Raw genomic sequence first — 18853 nt, forward strand, 5'->3', positions numbered from 1 at the left:
GAGAGAGAGAGGAAGGGAAGCAGGCTCCCCACTGAGCAGAGAGCCCAATACGGGGCTCAATCCCAGGACCCTGAGATCATGACCTGACCCGAAGGCAGAGGCTTTAACCCCCTGAGCCACCCAGGCGCCCCAGTCACATACTCTTTTAAACCTTGCTGGTCTTGGAAGCTCTTTATCTCTCCATCCATTTTAATGTCAACCTTGCTGGATAAAGTATTCTTGGCTGCATGTTCTTCTCATTTAGTGCCCTGAATATGTCTTGCCAGCCCCTTCTGGCTTGTCAGGTTTCTGTGGACAGGTCTGACGTTATTCTGATGGACCTTCCTCTGTATGTAAGGAATCTCTTCCCCCTAGCTTCCCTTAGGACCTCTTGTCTAAAATTATGATTCATGAATTTCACAATTAAGTGTCTGGATGTCTTTCTAGACTTGTTGATCTTGGGGTGTCCTTTCTGCCTCTAGCACATGAACACTGGTTCCATTCCCCAGATTGGGAAATTTCATTGAGAATTTTTTCAATTATATCTATTAGTCTTCCCTCTTTCTCCACCCCCTCAGGGATCCCAATAATTCTGATGTTGGAATGTTTCATGGTGTCATTTATTTCCCTGAATCTATTTTCATTTCTTCTAAGCTGTTTGTTCCAGGCCTCCTCCTGATCCTTCCTTTCTATCAGTTTGTCTTCTAGATTACTAATTCTGTATTCTACCTCGGTTACCCTAGCTGTAAGAGTATTTAGATTAGATTGGATCCCATTGATATTATTTTTAACTTCTGCCAGATTGGCTCTCACTTGCACCCTTTTAAAGATTCTATGTTTTCACTAATGATTTTCTCCAACCTAGCCATCGCCTGGATAATTGTTACCCCAAATTCCCTTTCCAACATACTGTTTATGTCCATATCTGATAGTTCTGTGGCAGAGGGCACAGTTTCTGAATTTTTCCTCTGTTGGGTGTTCTTCCTCCTAGTCATTTGGGTGATAGGTGGTTGAGGGGATGTATACTTGAATATATCGACCACAATCCAGGCAAGGTGCACCCTCTCCACTGATGTCTTCTTCCCCTGTAGAGATCCAGAAGTGTTTTATCTTACATCTCAGGCTGACTTCATGGGTATTCAGAGTGTTCTGGTAGATATTTAGCTCACTTTAGGGGTCCGGTTGAAACAGGGTCTCCTAGTTCTCTGCCATCTTGCCCCTCCACCCTGCCTTTTTCTTTTGTTGACAATTTCCTTTGTTTTGCAGAAACTTCTTAGATTGATGCTGTCCCATTTGTTTATTATTGTTTTTGTCTCTTTTTGGTGTCAGATCCAAAAAACATTGTTAAGACCAATGTCAAGGAGCTTACCACTTATGTATTCTCTTATGAGTTTTATTGTTCAGGCCTTACACTCCGTTTTGAGGACATATTGAGGTATTTGTGTAGGGTGTAAGATAGTGGTCCAGTTTCATTCTTTTGCAGATAGCTGTTCAGTTTTCCCAACACCATTTGAGGAAGAGACTGTTGTTTCCCCATTGTATATTCTTTCCTCTTTGCTATAAATTAATTGACTGTATATTCATGGTTTATTTCTGGCATCTCTGTTGTGTTCCATTGATCTATGTGTCTGTTTTTGTGTCAATACCATACAATAGATTTGTAGTATAGTTTGAAACCAGGAAGTATGATATCTCCAAGTTTGTTCCTCTTCTCAAGATTGTTTTGGCTCCGTAGGATATTATGTGTTTCCATACAAATTTTAGAATTGTTTTGGTTCTGTGAAAAACGTCATTGGAATTTTGGTAGGGATTACATTGAATCTTTGGATTTCTTTGGGTAGTATAGACAAATTAACATATGCTTTTCCATCAATGAGCCTGAAGTATCTTTCTATTTGTGTAGTCTTCAATTTCATTCATCAATGTCTCAGAGTTTTCAGTGTAGAGGTCTTTCCTGTCCTTGGTTAAATTTATTCCTAGGTATTTTATTCTTTTGTATGTGAATGTAAATGTGATTTGTTTTCTTGATTTATCTTTCTGATAGTCCATCGTTATTGTGTAGAAAGATCACAGATTGAATCTCTAGGCTAAGTAAATAGACCTTTTTCATAGGAAGACTGGGCTTCTTTTAGTCACCTGTCTGTGCAGTGCCCTGGGTGTGGCAGCCTGCCAAGAACTGTCTTTCCGATTGTTACAGTCCTGTGGAACTCTGGAATGTCCACCTCCTGGGGCACCAGGACCAGGCAATCAAGGAATGTCCCCTATGTGGATTGTATGTGCCTGCTGGGTTTAGCAAGGCAGCTGGAGCGTATATTAGGTGGAGACTGCTTGCTGGCTTCTGAAATGCAGGGGGAACATGTCTTGAATGTGCCCTTCCATAGGCTTCAGCAATGCAGCAGGAAAGTGCCTTGTCTGCACATGTACCAGTTTTAGGCTGAGAGCAAGAAAATGCTTCGACCTCTCATACTGGCCAGGCTCAGGCTCCAGGGTGTGGGGGGTGTGAGGGAGTGAGGAGTGTTGCAATTGGCTATACTTGAGGACTTTAGCTGGGGAGCAGGAAAACTCTGTGACCTGCCATTCTTAGGGAGTGGGGGAGTGCTACAACCACACATGCTCTCTGGCCTCAGCAAGTGTTGTGATCCCTTGTCCTGCTCATCCCAACAAAGCAGCAGGAGAGTGCTCCATCCAAATCACCCACCTGTGCTACCAGGCTGTGTGGTGAGTACAGCAGTGGCATCCATCAGAGTTTCTGCTTCTAGGGAGTTTCTCAACTGATTGAATCCTTTCAGCTGATGCCTCCAGATCAGCAAATGAATCTTTCTCATATTGTCTAGGTGCTTTCACACTGCCATTTTTTTTCACCAGGTCTCAAGGTGAGCAGGACTGAATGTGAGCCATCCAAGAGGAGGAATTCAAGTTTCCTATAGCACTTTGGGACTTCCAGATATTAGTCCTGTTGATTTTCTAAGCCAGATATTCTGGGGGCTGTCTCTGTGGTGCAGATCTCAGGGGTAAGACGGTCTCTAATCCTTGCTCCTCTGAGAGAAATGCCTCTAGTAAGATCCCTTCTTATTGCGTGTCCCTGTACCAGGTGTAGGTTTTTTTGTGGACAGTGTGTTTGCCTTTCCTACCCCTCTCATTGTCCTTTTGTTCTTTATTATGTAGAGCAGTTGATCTAGTTTTCATATCTTTTTCAGAGGGAACTGATCTATTTATAGCTATAGATCTGGTGTGTCTGTGGGAGGAAGTGAGTTCAGGATCTTTTATGTTGCCATCTTGGAACCCCTCCTCTAAATCCTTTTTAAAAGTGTTTTTAGAAATATTTTCAATACATGTTTTTTGTTGTTTTCAGATTCTCTGGTGAAGAGAAAGGAAGTTGTAAATTATATCCAAAATCATTCTTGAGAAGAGTCTGACATTGTTTTGCTATTTGAAAGGAAAGAAAATGGCACTTATTTATTGTTTCAAATTATACTGTAACTTGTAGAATAAGAATAGACATTTAGTTAGAATTAGGGTAGACATATGTAGCACCAGCCATTCATGCCCTTTTCCTAGGAAGAGGTAGGACCCAGAATATAGCCTTCCAAGTTGTCAGCACCAGTCTATGATGAAGTCTCTTCTCTCTGGCATGAGCAAGTCATCAGACTTCTCATCTCCCAGATGTAGGAATACATTTCAAAGCTTACAGTGGGTCCCTGGAAACCCCACTGGCTGATAGTTAGAAGGAATATCTTTCACCCTATCCCTGGAGAGAGATGAAATAGACTCATAGCAAGGATCTTTCAAAAAATTTTTAAACAATCTTTTTTTTCTCTACCCCTTCTTTATTTCCTCTATGGCTCCAGAGATCCATAGTCCCAGAACCAGTTCTCAGTACCATTTTTTATTCTTTGGGTCTGTCTGTTACATACACATATGTATATTTCTTTCCCTTTTGCTATTCATTGGCAATATAAGGGTTATTTTCCCTTTTCCAGCCCACACAAAAGCAGAAGTACTACCAAAACAAGTGCAAAATTTAGTGGATTAAAGACAAATGTGGTTAGTTGTCTGTAGCTCTCCTTTTCTTTTTTTCTCTCTCTCTTTTCAAGACAAGATAAAGGTGGAGCTAGGCCAAGGAAAAAAGGGGGTGAATTAGACCTGAGAGAAGAAAAATAAGCAAAAGTGATTCCTAAAAATAAGAGGGACCACAATGATTTTCTACTCCACTGACCAGGGAGCAGAATGGAAAGGCTGTCCCCCTTGTGTTCCCTAAAGACAACAAATAGACCAGGACACTCATGTCACTAAGTGAAGAGGAAGGAAAGAAGTTGTATACTTTGGTGGGGATGAGAGTATAAAGAGAAGATTTAGTTCTGTGACCAAGATGGAATTCCATAGGCCATATTAGAATTTCCCTGTTAATTAAGATCGTGGTTGAGATCCTTTGATGTTTCATGCATGCAATATAAAGGCATATAGCTTTTGGAATGAACAGAGAGGGTTTCAGTGATAGAAAAATGATAACTGGCTGTAGAAAATAAAAATATTTGGGGCACCTGGGTGGCTCAGTGGGTTAAGCCTCTGCCTTCAGCTCAGGTCATGATCTCAGGGTCCTGGGATCGAGCCCCACATCAGGCTCTCTTCTCAGCGGGGAGCCTGCTTCCTCCTCTCTCTCTGCCTGCCTCTCTGCTTACTCATGATCTCTCTCTGTCAAATAAATAAATCTTTAAAAAAAAAAAAAGAAAAGAAAAATATTTAATGTAGGCCTCTACATACACTGGAGACGTTAGGCTTGCTATAAAAAGTAATTGAAGTCAACCTTATTTTTTTTAAATAACAGGCCAGACAATCATTTTATTACTTTAACTATAAAAAATGACAAGCAAATTTTGAGCAGTCTTTTCTCAGGGACATGTCTCAGGGGCTGAGAGAAATCAGAACATCATTGACTCACTCAGCACTTATTTGAGTACCTGTACTAGGTATTGAGTATCAAGTACTGAACAGTAAGCATAACCCATAGCTATGGTCTGTTGATTCTAGTTTTCACTGTTTATGGAGATGGTTCTCAAACTTTGGTATGCATAAGAATTACTTAAGAAAGTGTATTAAACACAGATCAGTGGGCCCCATTCCCAGAGTTTCTGATTCAGAAGATTTGGGGTAGAAACCAAAAATCTGCATTTCTAGTAAGTTTTCCTGTGACATTGATGCTGCAGATCTGGGGACTGCCTCTTGAAAACCATGGACTTACAGCTTATAATTTAATAGTGGAAAATGTAAAATAAGTTGTTGTTAATGTCAAATTAAGATTTTCTTAAGTGAATGATTATCTCTCATGACTTTAATGATGGTTAGAATGTATTTTGTAGTCATAACAATGGAAAAACAGCACAGAGCACGATAGCACCCAGTGAAGAAAGTGTTTTTCTCTCACCACTATAGTCTGAAGGTTTTGTTTTGTTTTGTTTTTTTCAAACTTAAAGCAATTCACTGGAAGAAGTCTAAACAGTACCAGGCCCTAAGTGCTAAATAATGCACCAGTCCGAATGAGAGCTAAAGGATTGCCAAGTCAAAAACCAACATAATCATTTATCTTTCTTGGGTAGCCAGCCTACCATTGCTTCTAATTATGATCAAATTATCCATATATAAATAACTGCTTAAAAGGGGATACTGCCTATCTTGCAGTTAGGCTTCTTTTGATAATTTTGAAAGCATGATCATTGACATGGTTTAAAAATTCACAGCTTTAGTTTTGTCGGCCAAATAATTTGATGCAGTTAGAATTTAGTTTAAAAGTCACAGATTGGCAAGAATGATGTGGTTAGTGTGACCAGATTGGAACTTTTATCCTATTTGGTTAGAAGTCTATAGTGACTTTCAGAGTTGGCATTGGAATACTCTTCCACTAACTTCTTTCCTTATCACCTATTATCTAGCCAGTACCCAAATTCTCTCAAATCTTCCTTGCAGTAGTAGCTCATATTCACTCCCTTTGTACTTTGGACTAGATCTTTACTTTTTCATAAAAATTCTTCAAGCTCATTTCATTGACTCCTTTTTGTACAATTTGAAATGCTTTCTTCTGGTAACGTAGACCAGTCCAAACCTCCCCAACATAAACGTTTCTCTCTACATTGGCTCCTTCTTCTTTGCCATTATAAATATGCAAATCCTTCCCATTTTAAAACAACTTACTTACCCAGTCTCCTCTTATTGAATACCGAAGTTTAACCAATATTTTATGTTTGGTATCATATCCTGCTCATTCTTTACTCAGTAAATATAAGAGATAGTGGCACATTCATGGGTGGGATAATATATACCTATTAAAGATTGTTTAAACCTTGACATGGAAAAACTTTGAAGTGCTTTTGAATAAAAAATATCTTTATACTAGACTATTCATAGCGTATTTCTATCTTAGATACAAATATGTATATATCTCTAGAAAATAATGGCGATGGTCAATGCTTGGTGGTCAGACTGGAGTAGTATTTATTTGAATTGTAGAGCCTAAGTATTTTTGGATGTTTTACAATAAATATGCATTATTTGCACAATAAAAATGGGAAAGTACATAGAAAAATAAAATGAAAATATACCTAGATGTGAAAGTGATTGACATTAGAAAGTTGGATTTTGAATTTTTTTCTGCTTTTGTATACTTCCAATTTTTTTACATTCAAAAATACTACATAGTATTTGAATTGGGTATAAAGAGCATCTTGTAGCATTAAATAGTAATTTTTATTTATTTATTTGATATAGAGAGAGAGATCACAAGTAGGCAGAGAGGCAGGCAAGCAAGGGGTGGGGGAGCAGGCTCCCTGTTGAGCAGAGAGTCCGATGCGGGGCTCGATCCCAGAACCCCAGGATCATGACCTGAGCTGAAGGCAGAGGCTTAACCCACTGAGCCACCCAGGTGCCCCAACACTTAATAATATTTAAAAAGAAATTTTCAATTCAGTAGAGTTGACACATGTTATATTAGTTTCAGGTGTACAACATAGTGATTCAACCTTAATAGTATTAAAAAGTATTGACAGCGTTAGAGGGTATGAAATTAATGTTTAACTAAGAAATTATATTTGTTTTTTGTGAGTATATGTAACAACATATAATTTCATATAATACGGATAACTACATATAATTCCAATAATATCACTTTTCTATGTAGAAACTTTAGGGCTTGCTTTTTCCTAGTAGCCAAAATTTAAACGTCTAACCCTGGAAGTCAAATTCATAACTTAGGACCTGTAGGTTATTGCCTTTCATTATCCAGTGCTGTATCTTAACAAGATTCCAATGTTCTTATGTGGAATTCTCACTTTTGTCTGCTTTACCATTCCCCTAACTCTCCCTGACATCACATTTCTATATATCCACCCTCACCTTTCCTTCAAAGTCCAAGCCAAATGCTCTCCTCTGTGGACCAACTTTGGTATAACTCCAACATGAATCCATTAGCAATTTTTTTTTCGTTTTTAAGGTTTATTCATTCTTTCCTCTGTAGTACTTTTGTAAATACATTAACTCTCCAAGTTAATTTATTGCACATTTTTGGGGGGGCATGGGGACATAGTTCAACTAATAAAATTAGTTAAACTAGCAAAATCTATCCTCACAGAACATATAATCAGTCATTTGTGGAGACAAAAACAGATCGGGGCATGAATTCTGCCTTGGCAACTTGCTGGCTGTGTGTATTTATACAAGGTCCATAATACCTCCTTGCCTCAATTTCTTATTTAAAAAATCAAGGGATATGCTACTTAATATTGCTGAAGATTCAGTGAGACAATTATATAAAGAATACTTTGTTAGTTAGAGTGTAGATTATCTGCCATAACATCAACTGCTATAACATCAAATGCAGTCGTTTAGCTAAAAGAATTATTTCCCTACCAGGTGTCAATCTTGAGGTAAGCAGCTGATGGCTGAAGGGGAAGAGCTCTGACAATTTCAGCATAGGACTTCCTTGGCCAAGATATCTGCTCCAGTTGTTCCAGACGACAAAAAGAGAGAAAGGGGAAGTGAGATCCAGGTTGCATATACTCCCTGCTCTACCATTTCACCAGCAAAATTTAGTCCTCTGATCATTTGGCTGCAAAAGAGTCTGGGTAGTTAAGTCTTAGCTATGTGCTCTACTGAAACTTGGATCCTGTTATTAAAGGTGGAAAGGCAGAATGGGGCCAAATAGCATTCATAACAAAATCATGATTCTGAACGTCAAAGACTATAGTCTGAACCCATCTGGGGTGAATTCTCAAAAATAAAGCCCTTGTGAGACTTCCTGATAGATTCCATCTGATCTTCCCAGTGCAACTGTTCTAGATGTGCTACACATACCTTTTCTTTCAAACTATTGAAATTCCTTAATGACAGGCAATCTGTCCACATGTCTTATTTGACTTTTAACTTGTCCCCTCATCTGCTTTACTCTTGCCCCTCAGTTAAACAGGAAAATCACAAATAAGAGTATTCTATAAATTTCAGTTGTTAAAATATGGCTCTCAAGAATGGGCAATTGAAGTTAATGAACATCTTACATTTGTATCAAGGTGATGGTAGAAGTTTCTGGCTGGTAAAAAATGCCTGACTTATCTTATAGCTAATTTTTCAGTTCTCTGTAATTTGGATGTTCTTTCTGCTTTCACTTTTGGGCAGTTATCAAAAGGGAAGAGAGAAATTTGGATGGCCCCACATCTTTATCATTGGCTCTGCAACTTTCTAGAAGTAGCTTTTTGGAATTACATAATTTCCTTTACCAGTGACAATGTACAGATGATATTAAATTTCCTTGTGTGAAAATATGCTATTTTCTGGCAGCTCTGAGGGTCATGTAGCACACAATGGTAAACAAAGAAGTATTCTGTGCATTCTTAGATCTTTACATATTTATTTTAAAACATAAAATTTCATATTGATTAATACCTACTTTAAAACAGAATGATGCATTAATTAAATGCCTTGTCGTAACTATGATAAGCTCTGTTAGAAAAATAAACATCTCACAACAAACTACAGTGTCAGCTCTTTAATAAATACATAAAACAAGTTAGTAGTCAATCAGAATTGCATGAACAGGTTCATAGTGTATTTTCTGAAATTATCTTATTCCCCAATTTTCTGTGTCATTTAAGGCGATTTAACTATTTATAATTCAAAGCCAGAAATAGTAAGAAACTTTTTTAATGAGAATTTGTTTCTTTCATAAGAGCTATTTTAAATTCAAATATTTTAATTTAAAAATACTCTATATTAATTTTTACAAAGACAGGACTTGTTAAATGAAACAAATAAGGTTATATTACTGATAACTTAAAAACATTTCTAAATTATTTTTGCAGATGTTTAAAAAACTTTAATGAAGTAACTGATAAATGTAAAATAGTTTTAAAGTTATGTTAAATATACAAAAATTATTTTCTATATTATGTGCAAATTTATATTTTCTTATGATTTAGAATTAAAATATTTCATGTTCAACATTCTTAAAGTTTCTGTACCATGAATTTTTTCATTGTGGGGAATTCTTATCAAAATCACATTTATCTGTGATACAGTGTAAAGTTAGTAAGTGTTCTTTAAACAGATCACACAATTTATATCCTTGATAACTGCAGTTGTTTTTGTTTGTTTTGTTTTTTAATATTGTTGGATTAAATAATTTTTACTGAAATAGGTCATAGAGGTTGGAAATCTGTTTAATAGAGTTAGCTTACAAAGATAGATTTTATGCAGGAAAGTATGCCAGGTAGATAAAAGAATAGTGTTATTACTCTCAGATATTTCATTAACAGCTGCCCAGATAGCTGAACAATTGTTTCATATAATTCAAATAACTTAAGTACGCAGTTTTATGAGAGTCGTTATATAGGCTTGAAGGTAAATTTATCAAAGCCAAAGAAAAAGTCAAACAAAAAGGCAGAAATGAGAAAGAAGTATAAAAAAATGAAAGGACTTGAAAGGAAGGTTTTTTTTCCTACAGTACTGATTGGTTGTATCATATTTTTCTTCTGTCATTGACATAAGATATACAAGATGCTACATAATCTAATTATGATGGTTTCTTATATTTTTCCAGTTAATTTTGTTTAAAGTGAGATGATCATATGAAAGTATTCTTTAGAAAGGATTAGAAAGATTAAAAATTTGTTAGCAAACTGGGAGAAACTCACCCATTCTTATCAGTTAGTTTTGCTGAAATCGTAGCCACTAGCATAAAGTATACATAGGAAGATGAAAGGACTTATATAACCTAAAGATCTACGGGATCTGAGGTTGTAATCAGACAGGCTTCATGATGAGTTGTATGTGATTCAGTTGTACTGAAAATTGGCCTCACATATTATCATAAATGGGTTCTCAAATATATTTATAAGAAAAAGGAGTGTCCTTATCCCCCTGAACATTTAAAGGTGAATTAGTTAATACTTACTCAAGTACAACTTCAAACACTGCATCTAAGATGCCAACTGCAAGATGTTATCACAATTTTAGAAATGTGGAATTGAAAACTAGGTATCTTAGAATCAATGAAATATGAATACATATAATCAGTTACCCATAATAAATTAGCCATACAGTAATTATAAAAGAAAAATGAAATGATCTGAAAGAATGCTAGTTTTATACTTCTCTGAAAATATATCTCAGTTTGCACTGAATGAAATGGAGTTCTTAAGGTCAATATAAATAAGGAGAGTTGTGAATTAAATATTGAGTATATAAAAGTACAAAATACACATGATTGAACTCCCAAATAGCTATATTTCACTCAGTACTTTTATTAAAGATACAGATTGCAAAATCTTTAGACCTGAAAGAAGCTCAAATGGTTGTGAAAATTTTCAATTCTTAGTTTTTAATGTGTATGTCTTGGTTCAGTTACATGATGAATTTTGAAATCATTGAGAGATTTTTGGAAATGAAGAACTCCCTTATACCATTACATTGAGTCATTTTTTACAATAAGCCTTATTGAGCTCAGTGTTTTAGGGCAATCTCAAGAATAGTGAGTAGGAAAACCAGAAGCAAGGAAAGGAAGGAAAAGTCATTGAGTGTAATTTACTATACCTTGTAACCAGAAGGAATATAATTCTATGGAGAAAAATTTTTATACTTCATCATATTTCAGTGTCTCATGGATACTTGTTGTCATACGTAAGAATATTTTTAATGGGATTAAATAATGTTTCTTAAAAATTTGGAATTTATCCTTTTGTGAAGTGTTGTATTTGATGCGTCTACCAATTTTAAGTTTTGAAAAATTTGCCTCCAAATAAATCTACTCTGTTAACCTTAGATTTTTTTATCCTATAAACCACAGCTACACTGAACATTCAGTACATAATCAGATTTTTAAGTGAATTTTTGAATCTTGCAGAGCATGTCTATGACTTCATACATATTAATAAGTGTCTAAAAAAGATATCAAATGTTTATAAATCCATGTACACTATGGTGTAAAGATCTCCCCAGAGAAATAAAATGTATACAGTTATATTGTAGTGTATATATATCACATTTCTAAATCATTACATACTTTAGAGCACAAAAATGCTATCGTACCAAAAGTGTTATTCAAGTTCTTTGTTAACTATTTAAAATTTCATTATATGTTTAATATCACAAATCTCAAAAGGCTCCTATGGTCATATTAGTTGAAAATAGGCTCTATTTACATAAATTATTTAATCTAAGAATAAGAATACCCTGTTTTTCCTTACCTATTAATTAATTCTAACTAGTCAAATATTAATTCTCTTCTCATAAGCCATTTTACAGGAAAATATCCATTATTCAAGTAAAATATAAGCTCTAAAATCTTTAAGAATTAGGTCTTTAAGTAAAAAAAGAAAGCACAAGATATCACAAGCATAACTACAATCATCATTAAGCATTGAACTGCCTATCTGGAAGTTTGTCTTTTCCTATGATAACAGCCTTGGTCCATTATATTAGTGCAAACTAGTGAGAGTATAAAAATATAAACCCTTGATTTTTAAGAGTTTCATTTTATTATGCTTCTTTGAATAATTCATTCCACATGGAGATTAGTTTACGAACATTATAATGTTCATTTTTTTAAACTGTCAGCATTTTAATGAATGGATGTTTTCTCCACTTTTTCCTTTTAGAGAGCTATCAGGTATCCAATTTTTCTTTAAAAATGGGTACTGTGTGTGATAGGCAGCTGCAAAATATGATCTTTACGTTATCCTTGGTGATCAAAGGTATCTTACACAAGTGAGTCACAGTACTGAATTATGTCATTGTCCCCAGTCTCATTGGGGAAGGAAATACAGTTCAATTTAGCATCATAATGGCTTGGCTGTAGGGAACAGTTAATGTACTTGCTGTGCTTGTTTGCTCCAGTACAACTTATTATATGTTTTAAAATCCTCTTTGGGGTAAAATATGGGGTGGGAATTAGTCTTCATTAAAATGCAAATATCTGGCCTTTCTTCAAGTGGTGGAAGACAAATTTGGGAAGTTAATCATAAGAAAACATTTTAAACAAATTCCTTTGTTTTCATAAGCAAAGCTCTGTACTACACACAGGACTATTGGACTTATAGCCAATAAAATCAGACTCAGTGAGTCTGTAGGGTTTTGATAAATGTGAAGAAGTTTCCATGAGGGAAGGTAAAAGCTCATGGCTTCTGTGTCAGGCTCTCTGGCTGAGCTCTGCACAACTCACAAGCTGTGGTGTGAATGGATTTCCCTGTAGTTAGGCCATGCAGCATTCTCTTAGAAGCTTTTTAGCAGGAAAGACTGGAGGCCAATCATGGAATTCAGTTTGAGTTACGCTTTTCTGCTTTGCTTTGGAATTTTCTCTTGTCCATTTACTCAAGACTTCAGTTAATCGCATTGAAAAATACTTCCAATGAAATATTTTAAAGATTCAAGAGGTAGCATGATACTGTGAATGAACACTAGCCTGGCAATAAGAAGATAAAAGTTCTCTTGAAAGGCTACCACTTAATCACTTGGGTTTTTTGAGATATCATTTAAAATTTCTGAGCTTCAGTTCCCTAAGTAAAAGGATGAATTAGCTTATTTCTAAGATATTGTCTCTCCTCTTCCAATTGTATACTTTTAAAATCCTTGTGAGTACGGTTGAGGTGGTTCAGGAAAAGAACTCCTTAGGCTGCACGGAAGGGTGAAAATAATATAGCTTAATATAGCTTTTAATTAGAAAAATGCTAATGTCTACTTGAAGTAAACATCTGAGAGAACTCACTAAAGAATATGGCACTTTGCTTGAGGCAGAGTTTCTAAACGCCTTGTGATCTTCAACCTGATGATTAGACAAATGAAATGGTGAAACATCCAGTTTATCAGGTAAGAAGGTATATAAGATCCATGTCTACACACAATGAAGCTGTCTGATTTTGATGTTACTTTACAGTGTCCCTTATTAAACATTCAGCTTTAAAAATCAGTATTCTAATAAAGTGACATTGTATTATTAGGTTTTTATGGCAGTAGTAACTTAGCACTTATATAATCCAGTCATCTGTGACATATATAAACTTATCCTGTAAGAAAGAAAAAATATAAAGGCAAAGAGAGAATGTTGAAATTAGTATCTTGTAAGAAGCAGAAAACATAAACACATGCATAACACTACTCAGTTTCAAAAGCAATATCCCTCAAATTTAAGGTTTTATCTATTAACATCTGGAATAAGTGAGATGCTAATCATTTATTCATCTAGATGTTCTTGTCTCTTCACTGCCAAGTGTTGAAGTGTGTGGCAACAGTAGTATAACTGCCTTTTATTTTTTTCATCCGCATGTTTGGTGCAGGGATTACTGTACCCTTGTAGTGCCATAGCATTGTCTCTCTCTGGGAAGCATAGGAATGGCAGGTACCTGTAAAGTGTAATCAGTGCTCTTCAGATGATCTACATTCTATGCTGATCTAAATAAGTTATATTTTACAGTAAAGTGCTACAATGACACTAGTCTCAAACAGTAGTAAGACACATTTTTCTCTGAAAAATTCAGCAGCGATGTGAGTCACATGATGATGAGGATGCTTGTCAGTCTTCATTCAAGTGGACAACCAGCAACCAGCATGATCTAGAACAGTTTGTCTCCTCCTGTGACTTCTAAAATTATATGTTTTTAGGAGCAATTATTAAAAATCCAGTTCCCCATAAAGGACTTTTTATCTTTTTAGAAGTTGCACCTGAAAGTTTCATGAGCATTTAATTTGCTGATATCCATTTTTATTTCTTCAGGTTTCTCACGTCGGTAGGTTACTGTTCTTGTGCAAACACTTTGCAGAATCAACTTGTCCTTGATGGAGAAAAAATATTATTAATTAACCATCTAGATATTGGAAGTAGACAATGACATTCAGATAGTAGTTCTTTTTTAGAATTCACTGACCTTTTTTGAGGCCGACACCCTGTAATCTGCCGAAGACTTAATTTTATTACTATTCCATTGTAGTATCACCTGTCTAATGATAAGGACTTTAAGCAACCCAATTAGGAATGTAACTATGAAGATGATGAAAAATATTCTTAAATAGCTTGGGCTAGAGAAACATTCTGTAATAAAGCAAACAAATAAGTGGATTAAAAACTGGAATGAGTAAATCAAAGGATTCTAACAAGCAAACAATGTTCTCCATCTCAATTCAGAGGACCAGAGATATTTGCATATCTATATTTTTGAAACAGAAGAATGTCATTACTATTGATTTAAAAAGTAAACTGTAATTTTTATTGCACATTTATTATTAAAATGTTTGAGAAAACCTTGTTTTGGAGAGTAGCCACAATTAAAGTTTTCAAAAATATTATTTCTTTGCAGCTTGATTCTTTAATTGAATTAACTGGAATGTGCCCAGATTCCTTAACCAAATACAATTTTATCAATGTCAGAGAGGGGTAATTTTTGCAGTGTGCATTGTTGATCATTAAGTGGAAAACAGGATTTAAAAATTATTTAATGGCTCTGTGTTTCAGCATATGTTTCTCTTGTTATGCTTGCTTTTCATTCATTGTACATCAGTAATGGAAAATAAAGTAAACATCTGCAGAAGCTAAAATCAGTACTATTCTAATAGATGAATAAGTATTTCCTTTGAAAGTGTGGTATAAATTTCTGTTAATATAACATGTAGCCTCTAGGGAATAGAAGTGTCCAGCTCAGGACAATATGCAAATTTCTTTCCTCAGTTTTTAATAATTTAGTTTTTACTGGTCAACGAAATCTGTCATATTTTGCTTCTAAAAATTCCACTGTGTATTTTTTTTTCAAGAACAAATAATTACTAGCTGTGAAAGGAAAATGCTGCATTAAGAGGAGGAGCATACTAAGTCTCTGTTTTAGCACCAGACCTTTGGCAAACCTTAGCTGGAAAGTCTGCAGGCTCTGTGGATGCCAGAAGTATTATCCTAATCTAAGAGGAACATTGCACAATATGCCAGTATTCCACAGAATTCACTAGCTGCCCCAGATACACAAAATTTCCTCCTGACTTAAAGAGGCATGTGTTTTCTTCCTGTTCTCCAGACTTTGGGGACTTCACCTAAACGCCTGAAGGTCTCTCTGAGAGGGCCTTTTGGGAGGGGACCTGCCAAGATTGAGAAAAGCTGTCACCCATATGTGGGTAATTTGTGTCTGAATTCGCAGGGATGACCAAGCATGCTTTTGAATAAGCCAAGAACTCAGAAATGAGGCAAGGGCTCCTCTCCAAGTGGGAACATTTAGAGCTCACTTTTCTTTGGTCAGTGATAAGCTTCCTTGAAAGAAAGGCTAAAGGGAGTCCAGAGGACTACTGATTGGAATAGAAATACCAAAAGTAAGCACATATTTCCTGTTGTTACTGGTCTCTCACACAGGGAGAATCCAATATGCTTTATTCAAAGGTGGTGTCCTTGGAGTCTAACACAGTGACCTTCAGGTTTATGACATGCATGCCTTTCATCCTGACAGACTGTCATTTCCCTTGGCTGATTTAGAACTAGTCAATCAGCTAAAGCAGATCCTTAAAGGGGACACGTGTCTTGTCCCACTTATTGGCTTCTTGCCTAGGAGGAGCTTAGCCAGAAGACTGGAACAACACCCTTTAAGTGTGATTGAGTGGATAGATAGTAGAGGTGGCTAACAAGTCCTCTTTCCCTCTCCATCCACCATTTGTGAAGGGGAGGGGAGCCCCCTAGCTACCAATAAATTTTACAAATATTTCTAATGGGTTAGGATAGAGGACATTCTCTGGCTCAAATCTGCATGCATTTTAGAATGTCATTTGGATAGACAAACATTTAGCCTTGGCCATGCCCTCTCATTTAGTTTAGGTCAAGCAAGGGCTTTTCCTAAGGAGCTTTAAGGGAATACTTTTTGTAACCACACTTAGGTCAGAGTAGGTTTGTTTACTTCACATAATAAATGACATGTTGACAGTAAGGGCTCTATTTATTAGAAAAGGCACTTGGCTTTCTGGAGTGATTGCTGCAGCCCCAGCTGGCAGCACATGGGCTCCTTTCAAAGCCAAATTCATTATGGGCTAAGATCACTGTGCATACAAGGGAAGAAGGAAACAAAACTGGAGAAAGTTTATTCTTCTGTGCAGTCTAAGAGCTGGAATTGTCTTTATAGGTTGGAGAAGAGACTAAAAATAATAGTAGCAGTAGAAATGTCTTCAAAGAAGACATAATTTCAAGCTTAATTTCTAATTCATGTGTACTTTAACACCTTACACCTGAGCCAAGTAGAGTACTGGCTTTTGGCTTCTAATGAATTTTTGTCTGAAAGTTGTCTTTGAACACAGCTTTCACATGTTTCTCCCATTTGCATGTCATCTTTTAATTCACACATTTCTTTCATATTCACTGGCTCATTTAATCTCCTACAATTCCTTGAGTTTGGTATTATTATCTTTATTACAGATGAGGAAACTGAGGCTCAGAGAAATTTTGTAAGAGGGCTGGTATTTCTTATCTATTAGTGTAAAGGGACATGTGTTAAGCCAAATTCTTCAGACTAAAAGTTTCATGCCTTTTCCATTATGCTGCATTTATAATCATTCACCCCTAAATTATATTTACATCAGAATGGAAAATACCAGAAAGGAACAGCCCTTCTTAAGTTACATATTTTGCAAAAGCAGATCATTGCTTAGGATTTTTGGCTTCACCTGAAACATAAAAGTGAATTTTGGTTTTACATGAGGTACGTTGTAACTGGAAGCAAGTTTGGGTTACGAAAGATAAGTAAGGCTCTATAGTTTATCTATAAGGACTCTACACAGGAAATTTCCACTCTTGGCTCACTGAGGCCTTGTAGTAAATCTGCTTGGTGTACTTCCACAGAGGGGCACAGCATGAGAATTTAGCTGGATCATTGGATGGGAGATGTAACAATTCAGCCAAACCATGGCAAATATATTCAGCTGCTTTTTATAGAGTACCATTTCTGGATGACTGAAAACACTGAAGCAGTTAGTCCTTTCTTTAGGATGGTTAATTATGGGCCCTTTCGGGGAATGTGATTTTCTGTAGATACTCTTCAGTGCTTTTTAAGCTTTGGTTTACCTGATGTTTGATCCATATAATGCTGTTCCATGAGAGCACATGAGGTTTTACAACGATCAAGTAGAGCTTGAGATAGGTTGTAAGGGTGAAGGCATTGCACACAATTCCTGTAAGGATGAAAAGAAATGAAACATTTAATCTTTGAAAAGGTTGTAGCTCACGGTATTTTCTGCAAGAAATAAGATATCAAAATAGAATAGTGCTGCTTTAGACAGCAGCCATGTAAAACTGGGAAAGAAAGCCATGACATTTATTTGTAATACTGGCTGAGTTTACTACTATGGCAAAATTATATTCTAGCCACTAGAAATATTTTAATAATGTATAAAATCAAAATAATGAATTTTCTGTATTGAGAAGAAAGTAGGAAATGCATAAGATGCTTTCGTCACAAATGAAACTCACAAAAATATTTTAGAGGATGTATATTATACTATTAGAAAAGTTTAGCAATGAATACACAGTTCAAGTTTCAGTTGGGTTCATTAGAAATAACTCCAACATTATGTTTAAGTACTGTATCCCCAAGAGAGTTACATAAATTGCTATGTATAATTTTAAAAATTTACTTGAGCTCCCGATCTGAGAAAGTAAATGTCTTAAAATTTTTGAATAAAACAAATTGGAAGGCACAGTAATGTTTAGAGTAGTGATCTTTGAGCAGGCTCAAACTGTTTCTGGGAAATTAGTTACTGACACAAAACAACAATGTCACCTTCATTAACATATCACCTTTTACTCATCCATCACTTATTTCCAGAGGTGCTTCATTAGCCTCTATCATTCTTTATTTTTAAAATATTTTTTTTAAAAAACAATAAAAAATAAAAGAAACCCAGTAACAATAACTAACATTTATTCTAGGATTATCACGCACCAAGTACAAAAGTTGGGTTGTTTTTGTTTTATATCAATCATCTAACTTAATTCTGCCATGGAACTGTATCAGGTCTTATTATAATCCTCATTATTATTTTAGTCATCATGTTGCACACCTTAAGCCTTGTGTAAACAAGGTTATATGTCAGTTATATCTCAATAAATTTGGGGAAAAAACAATGGACACTGAATATTATTCTTTAAAACAACAAACCTATTTCAAAAAAGGTAGGGGAGTGAATGCCTAGATCAAGTCTGATGCTTTCACAACTATCTATCTAGTGGCCAAAAATTCGAATTCAAGTTTTCTAATTCCTAAATTCCCCATTCAGCTCTTTTTTAGCATGATGATAACAACTTACCTAGTAGACAAGATCCAGCAACTTCTAAGGTTAGGGAAGGCAAAATAAAAAAAGGACGAACACATCTATAATGAAGACTGCT

The 18853-nt window shown here is 35.6% G+C and overlaps 1 protein-coding gene across 4 annotated transcripts in view; it reads right to left on the reverse strand.

Moving 5' to 3' along the window:
- Nucleotides 1–8992: 8992 nt before the first annotated feature.
- ITGB8 (integrin subunit beta 8) overlaps nucleotides 8993–18853 on the reverse strand; it is an 85102-nt gene continuing 75241 nt past the window's right edge. For 3 of the 4 annotated variants that reach the window (XM_046020787.1, XM_046020785.1, XM_046020784.1), the window contains 3 exons: nucleotides 17531–17637; nucleotides 14376–14539; nucleotides 8993–14282 (listed from right to left, as the gene is read on the reverse strand). In XM_046020787.1, the coding sequence (XP_045876743.1) occupies nucleotides 14160–14282; nucleotides 14376–14539; nucleotides 17531–17637 (394 nt within the window). In that variant the 3' untranslated portion in view covers nucleotides 8993–14159. The remainder of the gene's footprint in view (nucleotides 14283–14375; nucleotides 14540–17530; nucleotides 17638–18853) is intronic. The other variant, XM_046020786.1, reaches the window with a different exon arrangement.

Source organism: Meles meles, chromosome 10, assembly GCF_922984935.1.
Source record: "Meles meles chromosome 10, mMelMel3.1 paternal haplotype, whole genome shotgun sequence".
NCBI classification, from domain to species: Eukaryota; Metazoa; Chordata; class Mammalia; order Carnivora; family Mustelidae; genus Meles; species Meles meles.